Source organism: Euprymna scolopes, unplaced genomic scaffold (assembly GCF_053919585.1).
Source record: "Euprymna scolopes isolate OS-2025 unplaced genomic scaffold, ASM5391958v1 sca552, whole genome shotgun sequence".
NCBI classification, from domain to species: Eukaryota; Metazoa; Mollusca; class Cephalopoda; order Sepiida; family Sepiolidae; genus Euprymna; species Euprymna scolopes.
This window is the reverse complement of record NW_027633605.1, coordinates 18,352-36,856: the sequence shown is the minus strand read 5'-3', so window position 1 is coordinate 36,856 and position 18,505 is coordinate 18,352. Positions and strand designations below refer to the sequence as shown.

Genomic DNA, 18,505 nt, shown 5'->3' with positions numbered 1-18,505 from the left:
GCTGTTGCTGTTGCTGTTGCTGTTGCTTTTGCTGTTGCTTTTGCTGTTACTGTTGCTGGTGCTGTTGATGTTGCTTTTGCTTTTGCTTTTGCTTTTGCTTTTGCTTTTGCTTTTACTGTTGCTGGTGCTGTTGCTTTTGCTGTTGCTGTGCTTTTGCTGGTGCTGTTTCTTTTGCTGTTGCTTTTACTGTTGCTGGTGCTGGTGCTGGTGATGTTGCTTTTGTTAGTACTATTACCGTTGCTAGTACCTTTTTTTATTATACCCTACCTCTACCAACATTCTCACCGCATGCCCCTGCTCAAGCGATGCAAAAATCCCCTTTCTGCCTTGTATTGGCTACTTATTCCCTATTTAATCATACTTGCTATCCTCAGCGTTTTTGCTAATAGCTTATCAACGCTGTCTGCTGAAAAAATTCAACAAAGCAATTTTTTACTGCTCTTTTTTCTGTGCATCCCCATTATCAATGCCCTATTTGATTGGCTATCCATTCATTGCACCCGCTATTTTCTTAGGCAGTCTGCGAAAAGTGGCACCGGCAAAGTCTTGTTTTGGGCAACAGCTGATTTGCTCCTTGCACTGTCGCTATTTTTCCTATTAGCCCTAAGCATTAGCCTAATAATTGCTGCCTTAAATCAAATTGATACCTATCATGGCAATCCATTTTTTCCCTTAGCAGAACTATTGACTAATCTTAAGCAAGGCTGGAGTACAAAAAATACATGGGTGTATGTGATGCTTTTTTCCACCCTCATACCTACCCTTATTCATAGCCTGTATGCCCTATCTGCTTTGTTTCCTTTTCGTTTCACTGCTAAAAGCATGGCTCAAACCGAAAACCTCCTGCAACAAAAGATTTATGGCAATCCCTCCGTATTATTGGCAAATAGAATTGCTTGGAAAATCACTTTCTTCGCACTGTGCCGCTGGTTAATCGTCCCCATTATTATAGTGGTCTTACTATTAATCTTTGGCTTAACCTTATGGGAAATTCCCAAAAGTTATTTTTATGGAATTTTACAATGGTTATTAGAAAGCATTGAATGGCTAACCATTGGCCTAATTGGTAACCTAGAATAACCCTTTTTATCAACTTTCACTACTAGCTTTCGCTAAGTTACTTTATCAATACAATCACTGGTTGATTGCATCGATTAGGATAACTTACTATAGATAAATTACTGTAAGCGAACTATCAATATTGCTCTATCGGTATTGTTCTAAAGGTGGGCAAGAGCAACTTAAATTCCTATCGCCATACACATTATCCACACGAGAAACTGGAGACCAATATTTGTTTTCCCCCGTTTGTGAGAAAGCCGTTGCCACTTCACGAGGGTAAGGGTAATCATACTGTGAACTCAATACCTTTTGTAAGGTATGCGGTGCATTGCTTAAGGGATTATTATTTGGGCTGTATTCCCCTTCTTCAATTTTTTCAATCTCTTGCTGGATATGAGACATCGCCCGAATAAAACGATCCAGTTCAGCCTTGGGTTCAGATTCCGTCGGCTCAATCATTAACGTACCAATCACCGGCCAAGACATGGTTGGAGCATGAAAGCCATAATCAATGAGGCGTTTGGCAATATCATCCACACTCACCTCGACACTGTGCTTACAAGCTCGGGTATCAATAATGCACTCATGGGCAATCAAACCATTTTCACCCTTATATAAAACTGGAAATATCGCATCAAGCTGATTAGCAAGATAATTGGCACTGAGGATTGCACATTCAGTGGCATGCTTCAGCCCATCAAAACCAAGCATGCGAATATACATCCATGTAATCGGTAATATTGAGGCTGACCCCCAAGGGGCACTGGATATTCTAATACCTTCTTGATGAGAGATAGAAGGTAAAAAAGGAATAAGATGCTCCACCACACCAATAGGACCCACACCAGGACCACCACCACCATGCGGAATACAAAAGGTTTTATGCAAATTCATGTGACAAACATCCGCACCCATATCGGCAAATCTTGCCAAACCAACTAAAGCATTTAAATTCGCCCCATCTAAATACACTTGCCCGCCATATTCATGAATAATTTGGCAAATTTCTTTAATGCGTGTCTCAAAAACACCATGGGTAGAAGGGTAGGTAATCATCAAAGCTGCTAATTTATCAGCATGCTCTTTCGCTTTGGCTGTTAAGTCCTGCACATCAACATTGCCATAATCATCACATTCCACCACCACAATTTTTAAACCAGCAATCTGTGCTGAGGCAGGATTGGTACCGTGAGAAGAAGAAGGAATAAGACACACATCTCGCTGTTTCTCCCCTTGCGATAAGTGATAATTTTTAATGGCAATAAGTCCCGCATACTCACCTTGGCTACCTGAATTAGGCTGAAAACTAATTTGGCTAAAGCCAGTGATGGAACACAACCAATGATTTAAATCCTCAATCATGCTAATGTAACCTTGCTGATATTTCACTGGTGCAAAAGGGTGAAGATTAGCAACTTTTGACCATGTAACAGGAAGCATTTCTGCTGCTGCATTGAGCTTCATGGTGCAAGAACCTAATGGAATCATTCCTCTGTCTAGAGCATAATCTTTATCCACTAAATATTTGAGATAACGCATCATTGCCGTTTCATTATGATAGCGATGAAACACCTCTTGTGATAAAAATTCTTCACCACGGTTTTTTCTCACCTCATCATAAGAAAGCTCATCATTTTGCTCTCTATCCACTAGCTCAATAGCAAAAATCTCAGCAATCAATGATAAAGATTCTTCATTGATGGTTTCATCAAAACTCACGCTAATATGATGCTCATTCACCATACGAATCAGCACATGCAAGGCTTCAGCACGTGCTTTTAATTGCTTAGCACTTTCCTTAGTTTCAATTAATAAAGTATCAAAAAACTGACTATGCACTAAGCGATAATCGGCACTTTTTTCAATAGACTGTGCGAAGCGCTTAGCGTGATTATGAATACCCCTAGCAATGTTAAGTAATTTTTTAGGGCCATGCCAAATAGCATAAGCGGCTGACATATTAGCCAATAATGCCTGTGCGGTGCAAATATTTGATGTAGCTTTTTCCCGACGAATATGTTGCTCTCTAGTCTGCAAGGCAAGGCGATAAGCTGGATTACCATCCTGATCAATAGATTGACCGACAATACGCCCAGGAATTAGCCGAGTTAATTTTTCACTTACAGCAATGTAGGCAGCATGTGGACCACCATTTCCTAAGGGGATACCATAACGTTGCATACTCCCTACCACTATATCAGCACCCCATGTAGCCGGTGGCGTAGTGAGTAATAATGCCATAGAATCAGCGGCAATAATCACAAGAACTTTATTAGCCTTTGCTTGCTCAATGCATTCACAATATTTTTCAACCAAGCCATTGCCATCTGGATATTGTATGATAATTGCTGCCGTTTGCTCATCAATTACCGATACCTCACTTGTTTCTGCTTGCACCAATTCAATAGCCATATTCTCACAGCGAGTTTGTAATAACCTATGCTGATGCTCAAAAACATGATTGATCAATAAGATTTTCTTTCGCTTACCCTTATGAGAATTTATGGCAACAGAAATTGCCTCTGCAATGGCAGTCCCCTCATCTAATAATGAGGCATTAGCAGTGGGTAGTCCTGTTAATTCTGTCACCAATGTTTGAAAGTTGAACAACATTTCTAAACGCCCTTGGCTAATCTCCGCTTGATAGGGAGTATACGAAGTGTACCATGATGGGCTTTCTAACATATGTCGACGAATAACAGAAGGGGTATTGCAGTTGTAATATCCTTGACCAATTAGCGGCAAAGTGTTTTCTACTTTTGCAAAACGTGAACGTAAATCAGCCAATGCATGATTTTCATTTATACCAGTAGGAATAGTCAATTTTTCTGAGTATAAAATATCTTTTGGAACCACTTTTTCAATCAACTCATCCATAGAAGCAATGCCTAATTGAGCGAGCATCACTTTTTTATCTTCTTCTGATAAACCGATATGACGATCCGTGTAATGACTATCCATGCTTATTCCTTCAATAAAATATATGTTAATCAAGCAATTCTCAATAAACAGAAAAGTACCATTGTGCTATTAGCCACCTGATACAGACTGTAGATAAGCCTGCTCATCCATTAAATCATCAAGTTGGGCAATCCCTTCATCTGATAACTCTAACTTAATAAACCAGTTAGTTGATTCTTCTTTTTGATTGATAATAGATGGATCATCATCTGCATCATTATTCACTGCACTTACCTTCCCAGAAACCGCTGCATAAACATCCGATGCTGCCTTCACAGACTCCACCACAATAATGCTATCACCTTGACTCACTTCATCACCCACCTCTGGGAACTCAAGATATACAATATCACCAAGCTCATCAATAGCATGATCTGAAATACCTAATGTTGCAACATTACCTTCAATTGTTAATTTTTCATGCGTTTTAGCATAATATACTTTCATAATAACTCCTTAATTTATTTGTATAATTCCATTGATTGTTACCGATTATGTGCTGGCACAAACACTAACTTCCCTAATTTTACTGGTATCTGACTTTTTCTCACTACGGCAAGCAAACCTTTTTTATCCATCATGCTGGTTTTTATACGTGCAAAAGCAATTGGCTTTTGTAACGTTGGTGAAAAACAACCTGATGTCACTACTCCAACCTCTTCATCACCATACATAATTGCCGCACCTTTTCTCACCGGTGTACGACCTTCAATCTCTATTCCCACACGCAAGTACTCTGTACCATTTGATAATTGATGAATGATTTTTTCTGCACCCATAAAATCGGCATTTTCTACTCTTTTTTTGTTCAATACAAAATTTAAATTTGCCTCCACAGGAGTGGTTTGCTCATCCATATCATTACCATATAAAGGCAAACCTGCTTCAAGACGCAGAGAATCCCTTGCTCCAAGCCCTGCCATTTTTACCTCATCATCTGCAAGCAATATATGACATAAATTGATTATCTGACTAGTATCTGTGGCAATTTCAAACCCCATTTCTCCTGTATAACCTGAGCGACTTATCCAACAATCTATATCTGCTAATTTCAGTCCTCTAGCTGTCATAAAGGGCATCTCTTTAATATGAGAATTCATTTTTGCTAACACCTGCATTGACTGTGGACCTTGTAAAGCAATTAAGGCAGAATGTTCTAAACGGTGTATTTCAATTTCCCCTGTTGATTTGGAAAAAATTGTATTGAGATAGGCATAATCAATCTCTTTTCTTGCTGCATTAACCACAATATGAAAATACGCTTGCTTACCATTAACCATAAAATCTTCTACTTGATTTGGCAAACGTGAAATAATCACATCATCGACAATGCCACCATGCTCATTAAGCAACGTTGTGTAACACATTTTTCCTTCGGGTAAATCAAGCAAGTTCGCTGGTACTACCGATTGCAAAGATTGGGCAACATGTGTGTAATTCTCACCGAGTATCCACGCTTGTCCCATATGGGAAACATCAAATAAACTACAATGACTACGAGTATGATGATGTTCAGCCACAATTCCTACATACTGCAAAGGCATTAAAAATCCAACAAAGTCCACCATTTTTGCATCAAGAGACTGATGCACATCTAATAAAGGTGTGGTGAGTAAGCTTTCATGTGAAGGTAAATGGGTATTTTCCATAATAGTCATAACAGTCAATAAATAAAAACAGGTACACTGTATATATACCTATGGTATATATACAGTGTACCCACTCTGTCATGGAACCTGAGAGATGAAGACTGATTGCTCAATCCTTGCTCCTTCGGTGTGCAACAATCCATCATTTGTTACACTCTCCAGAGATAATTCTATTAGCCTCAAACATTCTCATATTAATGCGACTAATAAATAATTATTTAGCAGTCCTTTTACCTGAGAGTTTTCTGGGCAATTTCCCCTTCGGTGGCAATGATGCTCTCTCCCACTAAATAACGTATGAATTAGTATTATAAAACAAAAAATAACAAAAACTCTTTTTTTTAATTTTGCGATGAGTTTTTTGTAAATTTTCTATAAAAATAATCCATACAGATAAGACTGCCTCCCCTCTCTCGCACTAATTCAATTTATAATTAATAGTGATTGCGTGCAAAATAGGAAATGAGTAATCTTTTTCCCACTTCATAATAACCATAGAAAATATAATTGGAGCAATAGTAAATGCCTAGTCCTGTCTCTACTTCTAAAAACAATCGTACAACTGTCGCCGGATTAAGTGTGGACAATCATCTTTACACCCTCGTTAACGAGAAAGTTTGTCCAGCAGTGAATTTTGACAACGAAACATTTTGGAATAAAAGTGCCAAAATTATCGCTCGTTTCACTGAGAAAAATAAACAGTTACTGGATAAAAGAGAAAAATTACAAGCGAAAATTGATCAATGGCATCAAGCAAATCCCTATCCATACAATTTAGATGATTACAAACAAATGCTCTATGATATAGGCTATATCGTACCTGAGAAAGAGGATTTTACCATTGAAACCACAAACATTGATGAAGAAATTGCACATATTCCCGGACCACAACTAGTTGTTCCTGTTGATAAGCCACGCTTTGCCGTAAATGCCACCAACACACGTTGGCGTTCATTATTTGATGCCCTTTATACTTCAGATGTTATACAAAAAAATAAATCTGCCGATTACGATAAAGAGCTTGAAAAAAAAGTTGTTACATACAGCTTTGATTTCTTAGATAAAATTATCCCACTGCAAGAGGGCTTGTATCATCAAGTAACTGCTTTCCAAATAAATGATGGAAAATTATCACTCACACTAGAGAACGGTAATCGCACATCCTTAAAAGATGATGCATTAATCGTTGGCTATGCTGGTAATCCTGATAACCCTAGCTCACTAGTATTCAAACACAATTCTCTACACATTGAGATAAAAATTGATCCTGAACATGAAATTGGTAAAGGAAATTTAGCTGGAGTGCGAGACATTATTATGGAATCGGCTATTACGGTTATCCAAGACTGTGAAGACTCGGTAGCCGCTGTTGATGGTGAAGATAAAGCAACCGTTTATAATAACTGGTTTGAACTATTAGAAGGCACTCTCACCGCAGATTATAGCAGAAATGGACAAACATTAACTCGCAAACTTGCCTCCAATAAAGTATTCAAAGATTTACAAGGAAATGAATTAATTCTTGCAGGCAGATGTTTATTATTCGTTCGCAATGTTGGACACCTACCAACCACCCCTGCAGTATTAAACGAACAAGGAGAGGAAGTTCCTGAAGGCATTTTAGATGCCTTGGTAACAACCCTGTGTTCACTCAATGATATTCACGGTAAAAGCAAGCCACTCAATAGTACCAAAGGCAGCTTATACATTGTAAAACCTAAAATGCACGGTCCTGAAGAAGTGGCTTTTACAGAGGAAATATTTGCCGCTGTAGAAGATCTTTTCAAACTCCCTCGCTACACCCTAAAAATGGGCATTATGGATGAGGAAAGGCGAACCACCCTCAACCTTAAAGAGTGCCTACGAGTTGCACGCCATCGAGTGGTATTCATCAATACAGGTTTTCTTGATCGAACCGGAGATGAAATTCATACCTCCATTCAGGCAGGTCCCTTTGCACCAAAATCTCGCCTTAAAGAAGCTTTGTGGTTAGCAGCATATGAAGATCAAAATGTTAACATTGGTTTAGCATGTGGCTTTCATAAACATGCCCAAATAGGAAAAGGAATGTGGGCAATGCCTGATGAGATGAAAGCTATGATGGAAGCCAAAATTGGACACCCTAAATCTGGCGCTAATACTGCTTGGGTTCCTTCACCCATTGCAGCAGCCTTACATTCCATTCACTATCATCTTACTGATGTATGGGAAAATCAAAAAAAGATTATGCAAAGAGAACATAGGGATATCAATGATATTTTAACGATACCGATTAACACACAAAAACTCACCCCTGAAGAAATCCAAAAAGACTTAGAAAACAACTGTCAAGGAATATTAGGGTATGTAGTACGATGGGTTGATCAAGGAGTTGGCTGTTCAAAAATTAAAGATATCCATAACACCGAACTCATGGAAGATAGAGCAACACTGAGAATTTCTAGCCAACATATTGCTAACTGGTTAGTGCATGGAGTGGTTCGTAAAAAACAAGTAGAAGATGCTTTACAAAAAATGGCAAAAGTTGTTGATGAACAAAACAGTAATGACCCTAATTATGAAAAGATGACACCAAGTTTTGAAAGTTTGGCCTATCAAGCCTCCTATGACTTAATATTTAATGGCACATTAGAACCAAATGGATATACTGAACCAACACTCAATAAATACCGTCTATTAAAGAAACAATCTAATTAAGCTATTTACATCATATCACTACATTGGGACAGTTAGACCAGCTAAGAGACATACACTTACCAGACCCCATTACATGGTGGTATCCTAATGCTGCTGGCTGGTACATTGTTTTTATCATACTAATCCTAGCGATTACCTATCTTGTATGGCATTATTTAAAATATCGTCATATTAATAAGCAAGTGCAAGCACTCATGGATATTCCCAAGCTAGAACGACCTCTTCAGATTATGATGACAATTAAGGCAGCAGCCGTTACACATTCGCCACTTGTCGCCAATCGTCTACAAGGTACACAATGGACAAAGTGGTTACAAGAGCAAAACATTATTCTTAATGAACAATGGCAATACTGGTTAGAAAAAGGCTATCTTGATAATCAACAACCCCCTAAAGATTGGCATAAAAAACTTCCTTCTTGGTTAAAAAAACTCAGTTAAGCTGATAAAGATTCATGATAACTAATCTTGTCAATTTCTTCAACACAGTTGAGTGGGTATGGATAGAAGTTTTATGGCTACTGCCATTGCCATTACTACTAATCCTCATACCTAATAAAAAAAATGAAGAAATTCTTTTTTTTCCGTATGCAAAAAAAATAGGAAAACCAACAGCCACACTAGGCCAACGCTTCTTTAATTTTCATAAAAGCTTTCTACTATGGTGGCTCATTTGGATACTATTATGTCTTTCACTTGCTCGTCCAATTATTGTCGGAGAAGTGATCACTTTACCACGAGAAGGACGCAATATTATGCTTGCGGTGGATATATCTGGTAGCATGCGTGCACAAGATATGATTCTTAATGGACGCAGAGTGGATCGTCTCACTATGGTTAAAGCAGTGATTGATGACTTTATCAAAAAACGTGAAGGCGATAAACTCGGGCTTATTTTATTTGGGACGCAAGCATTTATCCAAAGTCCGCTATCCTATGACTTAAAAACTGTACGTACCCTGTTAGATGAATCAGCCATTGGTATGGCAGGTCAAAATACCGCCATTGGTGATGCGATTGGTATTGCGGTCAAACACATGCAGAAATTTGAAGGGAAAAAACTACTTATTTTATTAACCGATGGACAAAACAACTCTGGAGTTACTCACCCACTCTCTGCTAGCCAATTTGCCCAAAATATTAATATGAAAATCTATACCATTGGTATTGGACGCACAGGCTTTGGTAGCAATATCGATATAAGGATGCTACAAGCAATTGCCAAAGAATCCAAAGGAGCTTCCTTCTTAGTGCAAAACACCAATCAACTAAAAAGAATTTATCAACAAATTAATGATATTCTGCCCACGAAAGATGAGAATGACAATTTTCGCATCACCGAACAATACTATTGGATACCCATGCTCATGGCACTCATTTTACTCATTATTTTTTTAATTACTCGTCTATCGTGGCAAAAACTTCGCAGTAGTTCACACTAGCTAATCAATAGAATTAATGCCTCATTCATCAACATAACTAAAATGAAAAGTTCTCTTGGTAAATCATACAAAGCATGGCTACGCTTTCTCTCCTCAATGGAGTTAGCCATTACCTTATTAGTTATGTTAGCGATTGCTTCCATTATTGGCACCATTATTCAGCAAAACCAACCCTATATTGACTACACTCTAAAGTTTGGACCTTTTTGGTTTGAAGTATTTGAAATACTTGGTTTATACAACGTATATAATGAGCTATGGTTTCTCTCTATATTGGCTTTTTTGGTGCTATCTGTCTGTTTCTGTTTATGGCGTTATACACCCATTATGCTCAGAGAAATCAAATCCCTTCCAGCCCAACAAACATGGATAAACCTACGCTACTTTAAATACGCCCATCTACAAACCAGCACACAAAGTATTGAAGAAATTTGGCAAAAATTAAAACAAGATAATCGCTACAACCTTTCTGATATTCGCACTCATCAAGACAATCAAAGCGAATATTGGCAAATTACTGGCAAGCAAGGAAAAGGGCAAAAATTAGGATATTTATTTACCCATGTTGGTGTTGTGGTAATTTGCATTGGGGCACTCTTAGATAGCTCACTCCTACTAAAAATTGATGAATGGTTAGGAAAAATTCAATATGAAACACGAAATGTCTCACTCAACCAAATTGATAAAAAAGCTTTTCTCCCAGTAAGTAATCGCACCTTTAGAGGATCCGTATCTATTCCTGAAGGTAAGAGTACACGGGCACTTTTTCTGCCATGGTCAGATGGTTATTTTGTGCAAGAATTACCCTTTATCGTTGAGCTAAAAGATTTCCGCACCGAACACTACCCCACAGGGCAACCCAGTTCATTTGAAAGCGATCTCATCATACGTGATTTACAAGGAAATTTTGTTAGTACCCACACCATCAATGTTAACAACCCCTTAACTATTCAAGGCATTAGCATCTATCAATCTAGCTTTGAAGATGGTGGATCAATTCTCGATTTAACCATGCAGCCTTTTTTTAATCCTCAAAGTAGCACATTTCGTCTTAGCGTAAATGAAAACAAACGTATCAATATTGCTCAACAACCTCTCACTTTTGAACTGACAGATTTTCGCCTTTTTAATATTGAGCCATTAGAACATAACCCCAATAAATTTCGCAATCAAGGCCCCCGCTTTCAATACAAACTACGTCGTGCAAATGGCACTGCCACAGAATATCAAAATTACCTCATACCCATCACCAAAGATGGATTAAATTTCTTAATTAGTGGTATCAGAGAAAATCCACAAGAACCTTTCCAATTTCTTTACGTACCATTAGATGAAGCACTCACCACTAAACGTTTTTTCAATTTTATTCAATGGCTAAGTGATGATAATAAACTTACCCAAATACTTTCTCAGTCAAAATTTATTAAAGAACAATTTCCTCCTGAAATTACCTTAATTATGCAAAAAACCATGGTGAAAAATTTTATTAACAATGGCTTGCAATCCTTTTCTCAATATGCTAGCACCATTGAAAACCCTGAGAAACAAGAACAAATGAAAAAACTATTTATTGATTCATTGCACCTTATCCTCTCTGAAGTATATATTGAACTTCTCAAACAAAACAATCATACCAATCCCTCTAATCAAATTACAGAAAAAAAAGCAAAGTTTTATGAAGAAGCCGTGAATACTATCTCCACACTCCATAAATATAAACACCCAATTTTCTTCCAAGCATACTCCTTTGAGCATATCCAAGCATCAGGATTACAAATGACAAAATCTCCAGGACAATTTTGGGTCTATCTAGGATGTTTGCTTTTAGTGATAGGAGTATTTTGCATGTTTTACTTACCTATTTCCCGAGTTTGGATAAGTAAAAAAGGAGGGCTACTACTTATTGCGATAGATTCAGTAAAAAATGATAGTGATCGTCAAAAAGAAATGCAAAGACTCATCAAACTCATTACATAAACGTTTATAATTATCTTAGTGAGTTGCTAAAAATTCACCCCTAAAAGAACAGGTCTATTTTGATTGTTTTTTCTGCATAAAAATTGAAAATATAGCCTAAAAATTGAATGCATTGAATAAGCATTTAACAATACTGACCTTTTGATCTTTAACATGCCTGGGTAGCTCAGTTGGTAGAGCAGAGGACTGAAAATCCTTGTGTCGGTGGTTCGATTCCGCCCCTAGGCACCACAATTAAACTTCATTACGTTTCACTACGTTCATTTCCCCCTTATTTATCAAGTAAAATCAACAATGCAAGTTCATTTGTGCTTGTTTATGTTTATTTGTATCCATTACAAAAATGAGTACACCTATGCTAAACAACCTACAAATCAAAAGCTTAAAACCTAAAGAAAAGATATACCTAAATACGCCGAAAGGCGAGTCTTCTCGCCACGCTTATTCTCTAAAAAAATAACAAAATCTTTCATAATGTTTTACATTTTAACGCTGTTCGATTAAATAAAACACATTTTGTTTGAAAAAAAACGAAACAGCCCCTAGGGCACCATCATTTGTTTTTTTGTATTGAATTAGTTAGCAATACAGCCAAGTTGAGTGATGATTTTGTTTTTTTGCGTTGAAGTTGTTGCAAAAAAGTGTAACAAAATTGATAACTAAACAATCTCTCACATCCGAACAAGTTTATCTAGTCGCATCCAAGAAAAAATCTATCGTATAAAAGGCACAACGGAATTGCATTCAGAGATATAAGATATAGCCAAAGGGCTATAAGGTATAAGTTTCAAAAACTTGCAGAAATTTTCTTAAGAAATAATGGTTACTGTGTTGCCCTTAAGTTGGATATTCACCCGCTCGCCCTCTTCATAGGCATTCTTCAAACTTTCCTGTGAAATTGACCAAAAGGTTCCTTCAAACTTCACCATTGCCTCACCATTTTGTATACTAATCACACCAACACCTTCTTTAGAATACGTATCAATGGGATTAACTTGCTTAGATTCTAATGTTACTGTGTTTAAGTTTATCAGCTTTTTTCGGAAAAACAATACTCCACCTAGACCTAAAATAGCAATAAAGAAAAGCTGAGAGAATACTGTTCCAAAAGGAAAAACAAAACCAATCAGACCAACAATCACTGCCCCTAAACCAAAAAATAAAATAACAAAAAGATTGAGAAAAAATAATTCTAAAGCGATAACACCCAAGCCAAATGCTAGTAACATCCACTCAGGAATCGGAGCATATAAATCCATCATCAATTATTGCTTTCTTTTAGAAAGTGTTTCAACTAAAGTAGTCAACCCTCCAACTAATGAAACAGCATCATATGGCACAACTATTTTGTCTTGTGTAGTATTAGAAGCCAAATCACTAAAAGCTTTAATACGGTCTTTTGCCAACAAAAACTCAGCTGCTTGTGGATTCTCTCTCATTGCCTCATTAATTAACTCCATTGCTCGCTTTTGACCTTCTGCTAATTGAACTTGTTCATATTTCTTAGCATCAGACATTCGCTCTGCGGCTTCTGATTCATTAAACACTCTTATTTTTTCACCTTCAGAGACTTCTATTGTGGATTTTTTCTGCCCCTCAGCTTGCGTAACAGTCGCTCGACGTTCTCTCTCTGCCCTTAACTGCAATTCCATTGCTGCTCGCACTTCTTCCGGCACATCTATATCAGATATTTCAACACGAGTAATTTTCACCCCCCATTGACTGGCAGCACTATCTAATGCCGTCAAAAGTGCACTATTAAGTTGTTCCCTTGAGGATAAAGTTTCATCTAAATCCATTTTACCAATCTCGGAACGCAGCGTTGTTTGGGCTAACTGAGAAATAGCATTTTTCATATTTAATACCCCATATACTGCTTCTTTGGCATCAATCACACGAATAAAAACAATCCCATCAATCATAATTGAGACATTATCTTTAGTGATAACTTTTTGTTGAGGAACTTCTAAATCTTGTTCTTGGGTATTATATTGAGCACGAATGGAATCAATAAAAGGCACGATATAATGAATCCCTCCTGATAACGTTAATCGATACGAACCCAAACGCTCAATCACCCACAGATCAGCCTGTGGAATAATTTTCACTCCCTTTATTGCGAGCAATACAGCCAGTACAAAAAATATAAATACAAAAAAACCAAAACTAAAAAAAGCGAAAATTATATCCATCTTATCTTTATCAAAACAATCATAAAACGAAAGGGGTACGAATTAGAAAAAAATATTTTTTTCTCTACTATCCTCTAAAAAATTATACATCTTTAACCCTATTACTCATCTCTTTTAAAGATTAATAAATTATTGCTGAGGGAGAATAATAAATACCTGTAGGCAACAAAAAAAAGCAAATTATTTACTTAGCTTTATTTTGATTCGAAGAAATACGTGGAACAAGAGCTTGAACAAGGACTTTCATATCTAAAATACCTATTGGCTTACCGTCCTCAAGAACAGAGTAAATATGATTGGTATTACCTTTAGACAAGGCTATAACTGATTCTAGGTTATCATCAGCATCTATCTCACCATCTGTTTTTTTCTTTATGTTGTTTTTATGCATGACCGAACGAACACGTAATACCCTAGCTCGGTTAATCTCACTGACAAAATCTTCAATATACGGATTATTTGGATTCAACAAAATATATTGCGGTTCTCCTTGTTGAATAATTTCACCATCTTTCAAAATAACAAGATGATCAGCTAATTTAAGTGCTTCATCCAAATCATGAGTAATAAATACTATAGTTTTACGTAAATCTTTCTGAATATCAATCAATAAATCTTGCATATTATTGCGAATTAATGGATCCAGTGCAGAAAATGCTTCATCCATCAACATAATTTCCGAGTTGGAAGCCAAAGCTCTTGCCAAACCCACTCGCTGTTGCATGCCACCAGAAAGTTGATGAGGGTAATGATTTTCATAACCATCTAGATCCACTCTCATCACCCATGGTTGAGCCTGTTCTCGGCTTTCTTTTTCGTCCATGCCTCTAATCCATAATGCCATCGCTGCATTATCAATTACACTACGATGTGGTAATAAAGCAAACTTTTGAAAGACCATAGACATTCTCTCTTGGCGCAATTGTTGTAATTGCTTATTATCCATCATTAATACATTTTCTCCATCGACTAAAATCTCTCCCTCAGTGGGTTCAATAAGACGATTAAAATGGCGAATAAGCGTGGATTTACCAGAGCCTGACAAACCCATAATAACAGTGATTTTTCCAGCTTTAATTTCAGCATTGATATTATTCAATCCTACGACATGCTGATATTTGTCTAAAAGTTCATCTTTAGATATACCTTTTTTGACCAATTCAACCATTGAAGAAGAGTTTTGACCAAAAATTTTATAAAGATTTTTAATCGAAATCTTTACATTCTCATGACAATTCATTTATTCTGTGCTTGTGCGAAATTAATACGATTTAAAGATGCCTTGCTAACACGATCTAAAACAATCGCAAGTAATACAATACCAAGCCCAGAAACCAAACCAACACCAAGTTCTAAATTACGGATTCCCTTTAACACCAATACACCCAAACCAGGTGCTGAAACAAGTGAAGCAATAACAACCATTGCCAATGACATCATAATAGTCTGATTCACACCTGCCATAATATTCGGCAATGCCAAGGGAATCTCCACACGAAAAAGCCTTTGCCTAGCAGACATCCCAAAAGCATCGGTTGCCTCAACCACATCTTGATCAACCAAGCGAATACCTAAATCAGTCAAGCGAATAACTGGCACAATTGCATAAAGAATAATTGCAATACCATATAATTTTGACTCCGTTACGCTAAATAAAAAAATAAGCGGAATAAGATAAACAAAAGGAGGTAAGGTTTGTAACATATCCAAGATAGGAATAGTACCCTTTTGAAAACGGTCACTTTTTGACATCGCAACACCTATCGGTACACCAAAAAAAACACTAATACATGTGCATACAAAAATAATCGCCAATGTTTCAACAGCAAAAGTGTAATGATCAATAAAAGCAAAAAATAGAAATATAATGGCAACAAATCCGACAATTGCCATGGATTTAGCCACTTGATAGACCAAAAACATGAGTACTGGAATAAAAACCCACCAAGGTATTGAACTAAAAAGAAACAACGCTCCATCTAACATCCAACTTAATGGCTCAGTAAATGGATCTAAAATAAATTTCAAATAGCTTTTGACTTCTAAAAAACCATTTTCTAATCCATTAGTTAAATCACGAGTTTTACCTATATTCGGACAAGCTTTATTAAGATTATCCAAAGAAGGAAAAGGTATTTCATACCATGGTGTATCAACTTTTCCATCCTTTGCCTTAGCTAATAATTCTGCCATGCTCATTGGAGTTTTCTCAACTCCTGTAGCACACCAATCACTTAAACCAAGCGTTTTTACTAAACCATCATAAGTTGCCATGAAATACTATTCTTCGGATATATTGGTAAAAAAAAGCCCCCATCAAAAAATATGATGGGGGCTAATTAAAACAATCTTTATAAAAGTGGTGCAAGTTTTTTTCTTGCTTCCACATTTACCCAAATTTTCCAAATATTCGAATTTTGAGATAAGAAACGCACAGCCGCTTCCTCTGAAGAAGCATTATTATTTTCTTTCCATGCAAGCAATGAATTCATTGTTTTATTAGGAAATGAAAGATTTTGTAATAACTCATACACCTCAGGATGCTCATAAGCAAAACGCTTCACTATCCCCGTTACAACACGAGCTGAAGGATAGGCAGATTTCTTAGGATTAGTACACCCCTTTCTACGAGCACAATCATGAATTTCTTTATTATAAGGACCTACATCCACTTTTATCATTGGATATTTTCCTAAAACTGCAGTCGGAGCCCAATAATAACCAAACCAAGGTTTCTTATCAGCATAAGCTGCTGCAATAGAGGCTGCCAACGTTTCACCAGAACCATGATTAAACACTTCTATACCATGTTCTTTAAAACCAAAAGCAACCACATAATTATCATTTGCTGTGCGACATCCCCAACCAACTGGACAATTATGAAAACGACCACCCACAAGCTGCGGATTTTTCAAAATTCCTTCAATAGTTGTCAGTTCAGGATGCTTTTTAGCGAGATATTCAGGTATCCACCATCCTTCTACTCCTCCATCAGAAAGAACATCACCAGCAATTTCCACTTTACCTTCTTTCTCTAATTGTAAAAATACAGGCGAACTATTCATCCACATCTCAGTCACAATATCTGGCTTACCATTTTCCGCCAAAGAGGCAGCAGCAGGCACTGTGGATGAAGGAACTTTTTTAACCTCACAACCATAACCATTCTCCATTAAAAACTTCACCACTTCAGTGATGATTTGACTAGATGCCCAATCCATTTCCGTAATAGAAACTTCCCCACACTCTCCAGACAAAGCGACATTAGGAACAGCAACTGCTCCAAATAAAACACTAATAATCACAACAAACAACAACCTAATTTTTTTCTTTAAAGTTCTCATAGCTAAATATCAATAATCTCCTTCAATTTAATCCCTCTCAACAATGCATCCAACATCCCTACCATGTAATGCCTTATAAAATTAATAAAAGTAGAGCATGCTTGCAATATCTCCATGCACAAATACCGTCAAATATTTCATTAAATCAATTAAAATTTTCAAATCAAACAGAAACATTTAAACGCTCTTCATAAGTTAATATTGTAAAGTAGTAGAGTAGAATATGCAAAAAAATAGTCAAGCTATATTGACAGAATAGCAAGGTAATCCTAACATTATCTTTAGTACGACAAGCTAGGAATACATAACATTTTCTCATTAGCTCTAACTTAAAAAACAGCTTCCACAAACACGCCTTTAATTTTTTACTTAAACCTTAGGAGGTTAACCCATTTAGCTCAACTTGGAGTGTTGAATTCAGTATATTACATCACAAGTTTTTTTATACTAAATTAAAGTTTATAGATAAAACTGTGTTAGAATTTATCCAGATGCTCTGTGTTTCTTGTGTTGTGTCGATTTTCCAAACAAAATCACGCTTCGAGCAAAGTTGATTTACTAGATTTACTAATTAAGTACATTAATTTTTTCTGACGCAACGCTATTTATTGTTTTCTCGAATCTCAATATATCTTTTTTAACACCTAATATCTATACACATTAGCATACACAGAATCTTTGAGTTTAACTTGACTAATTTTTTTGCAATCTTAACTTTTATCGTATTTAAATTTAATTAATTTTAAAGTTTCCCTATGTACTATTTCTGCTCTTATTAGTACAAATTTCTTCATTATCCTAATTTATCCTTTATTTTTTTCACTAACTTAAACAACTTTAAGGAGTTCTTTTATGAGCAAAATCATTAACATTAATGATGACAATTTTGAACAAACAATCAGCCAGTCAGCTATTCCCGTATTAGTTGATTTTTGGGCACCATGGTGTAATCCATGTAAAACAATTGCTCCCATATTAGAAAAATTAGCGATGGAGTATACCGATAAAATTCAAATTGCAAAAATCAATATTGATGAGAATCCACAAAGTCCACAAAAATTTATGGTCAGAGGTATTCCAACCATGATTTTATTTAAAAATGGCGAAGCAGTAGAAACCAAAGTGGGTGCATTTCCACAGGCAGAAATTGCTGATTTTATCAATCAACATCTTACTTAAAAA

The 18,505-nt window shown here is 36.5% G+C and overlaps 10 protein-coding genes and 1 non-coding gene across 11 annotated transcripts; 4 read left to right on the top strand and 7 right to left on the bottom strand.

Moving 5' to 3' along the window:
• Positions 1-1,206: 1,206 nt before the first annotated feature.
• Positions 1,207-4,023, bottom strand: LOC145275047 (glycine dehydrogenase (decarboxylating)-like). The gene has a single exon (XM_080127575.1). It carries the CDS (start codon positions 4,021-4,023, stop codon positions 1,207-1,209), a length of 2,817 nt encoding a protein of 938 aa, XP_079983701.1.
• Positions 4,024-4,092: 69 nt separating this feature from the next.
• On the bottom strand, positions 4,093-4,470 carry LOC145275045 (glycine cleavage system H protein-like). The gene has a single exon (XM_080127574.1). The coding sequence runs from the start codon at positions 4,468-4,470 to the stop codon at positions 4,093-4,095; it is 378 nt and encodes a 125-aa protein (XP_079983700.1).
• A 38-nt stretch (positions 4,471-4,508) lies between these two features.
• LOC145275044 (uncharacterized) lies at positions 4,509-5,681 on the bottom strand. The gene has a single exon (XM_080127573.1). The coding sequence runs from the start codon at positions 5,679-5,681 to the stop codon at positions 4,509-4,511; it is 1,173 nt and encodes a 390-aa protein (XP_079983699.1).
• Positions 5,682-6,194: 513 nt separating this feature from the next.
• On the top strand, positions 6,195-8,369 carry LOC145275043 (malate synthase G 1-like). Its single transcript, XM_080127572.1, has one exon. The coding sequence runs from the start codon at positions 6,195-6,197 to the stop codon at positions 8,367-8,369; it is 2,175 nt and encodes a 724-aa protein (XP_079983698.1).
• Positions 8,370-9,123: 754 nt separating this feature from the next.
• Positions 9,124-9,810, top strand: LOC145275042 (uncharacterized protein BB_0173-like). Its single transcript, XM_080127571.1, has one exon. The coding sequence runs from the start codon at positions 9,124-9,126 to the stop codon at positions 9,808-9,810; it is 687 nt and encodes a 228-aa protein (XP_079983697.1).
• Positions 9,811-11,942: 2,132 nt separating this feature from the next.
• On the top strand, positions 11,943-12,015 carry Trnaf-gaa (transfer RNA phenylalanine (anticodon GAA)). The gene has a single exon. It is a non-coding gene; the product is annotated as a tRNA-Phe (tRNA).
• A 1,037-nt stretch (positions 12,016-13,052) lies between these two features.
• Positions 13,053-13,979, bottom strand: LOC145275041 (protein QmcA-like). Its single transcript, XM_080127570.1, has one exon. The coding sequence runs from the start codon at positions 13,977-13,979 to the stop codon at positions 13,053-13,055; it is 927 nt and encodes a 308-aa protein (XP_079983696.1).
• Positions 13,980-14,163: 184 nt separating this feature from the next.
• LOC145275040 (glycine betaine transport ATP-binding protein OpuAA-like) lies at positions 14,164-15,147 on the bottom strand. Its single transcript, XM_080127569.1, has one exon. It carries the CDS (start codon positions 15,145-15,147, stop codon positions 14,164-14,166), a length of 984 nt encoding a protein of 327 aa, XP_079983695.1.
• A 68-nt stretch (positions 15,148-15,215) lies between these two features.
• On the bottom strand, positions 15,216-16,253 carry LOC145275039 (glycine betaine transport system permease protein OpuAB-like). Its single transcript, XM_080127568.1, has one exon. It carries the CDS (start codon positions 16,251-16,253, stop codon positions 15,216-15,218), a length of 1,038 nt encoding a protein of 345 aa, XP_079983694.1.
• A 77-nt stretch (positions 16,254-16,330) lies between these two features.
• Positions 16,331-17,200, bottom strand: LOC145275037 (trimethylamine N-oxide-binding protein-like). Its single transcript, XM_080127567.1, has one exon. It carries the CDS (start codon positions 17,198-17,200, stop codon positions 16,331-16,333), a length of 870 nt encoding a protein of 289 aa, XP_079983693.1.
• Positions 17,201-18,175: 975 nt separating this feature from the next.
• Positions 18,176-18,502, top strand: LOC145275036 (thioredoxin-like). Its single transcript, XM_080127566.1, has one exon. It carries the CDS (start codon positions 18,176-18,178, stop codon positions 18,500-18,502), a length of 327 nt encoding a protein of 108 aa, XP_079983692.1.
• The last annotated feature ends 3 nt before the right edge of the window (positions 18,503-18,505 follow it).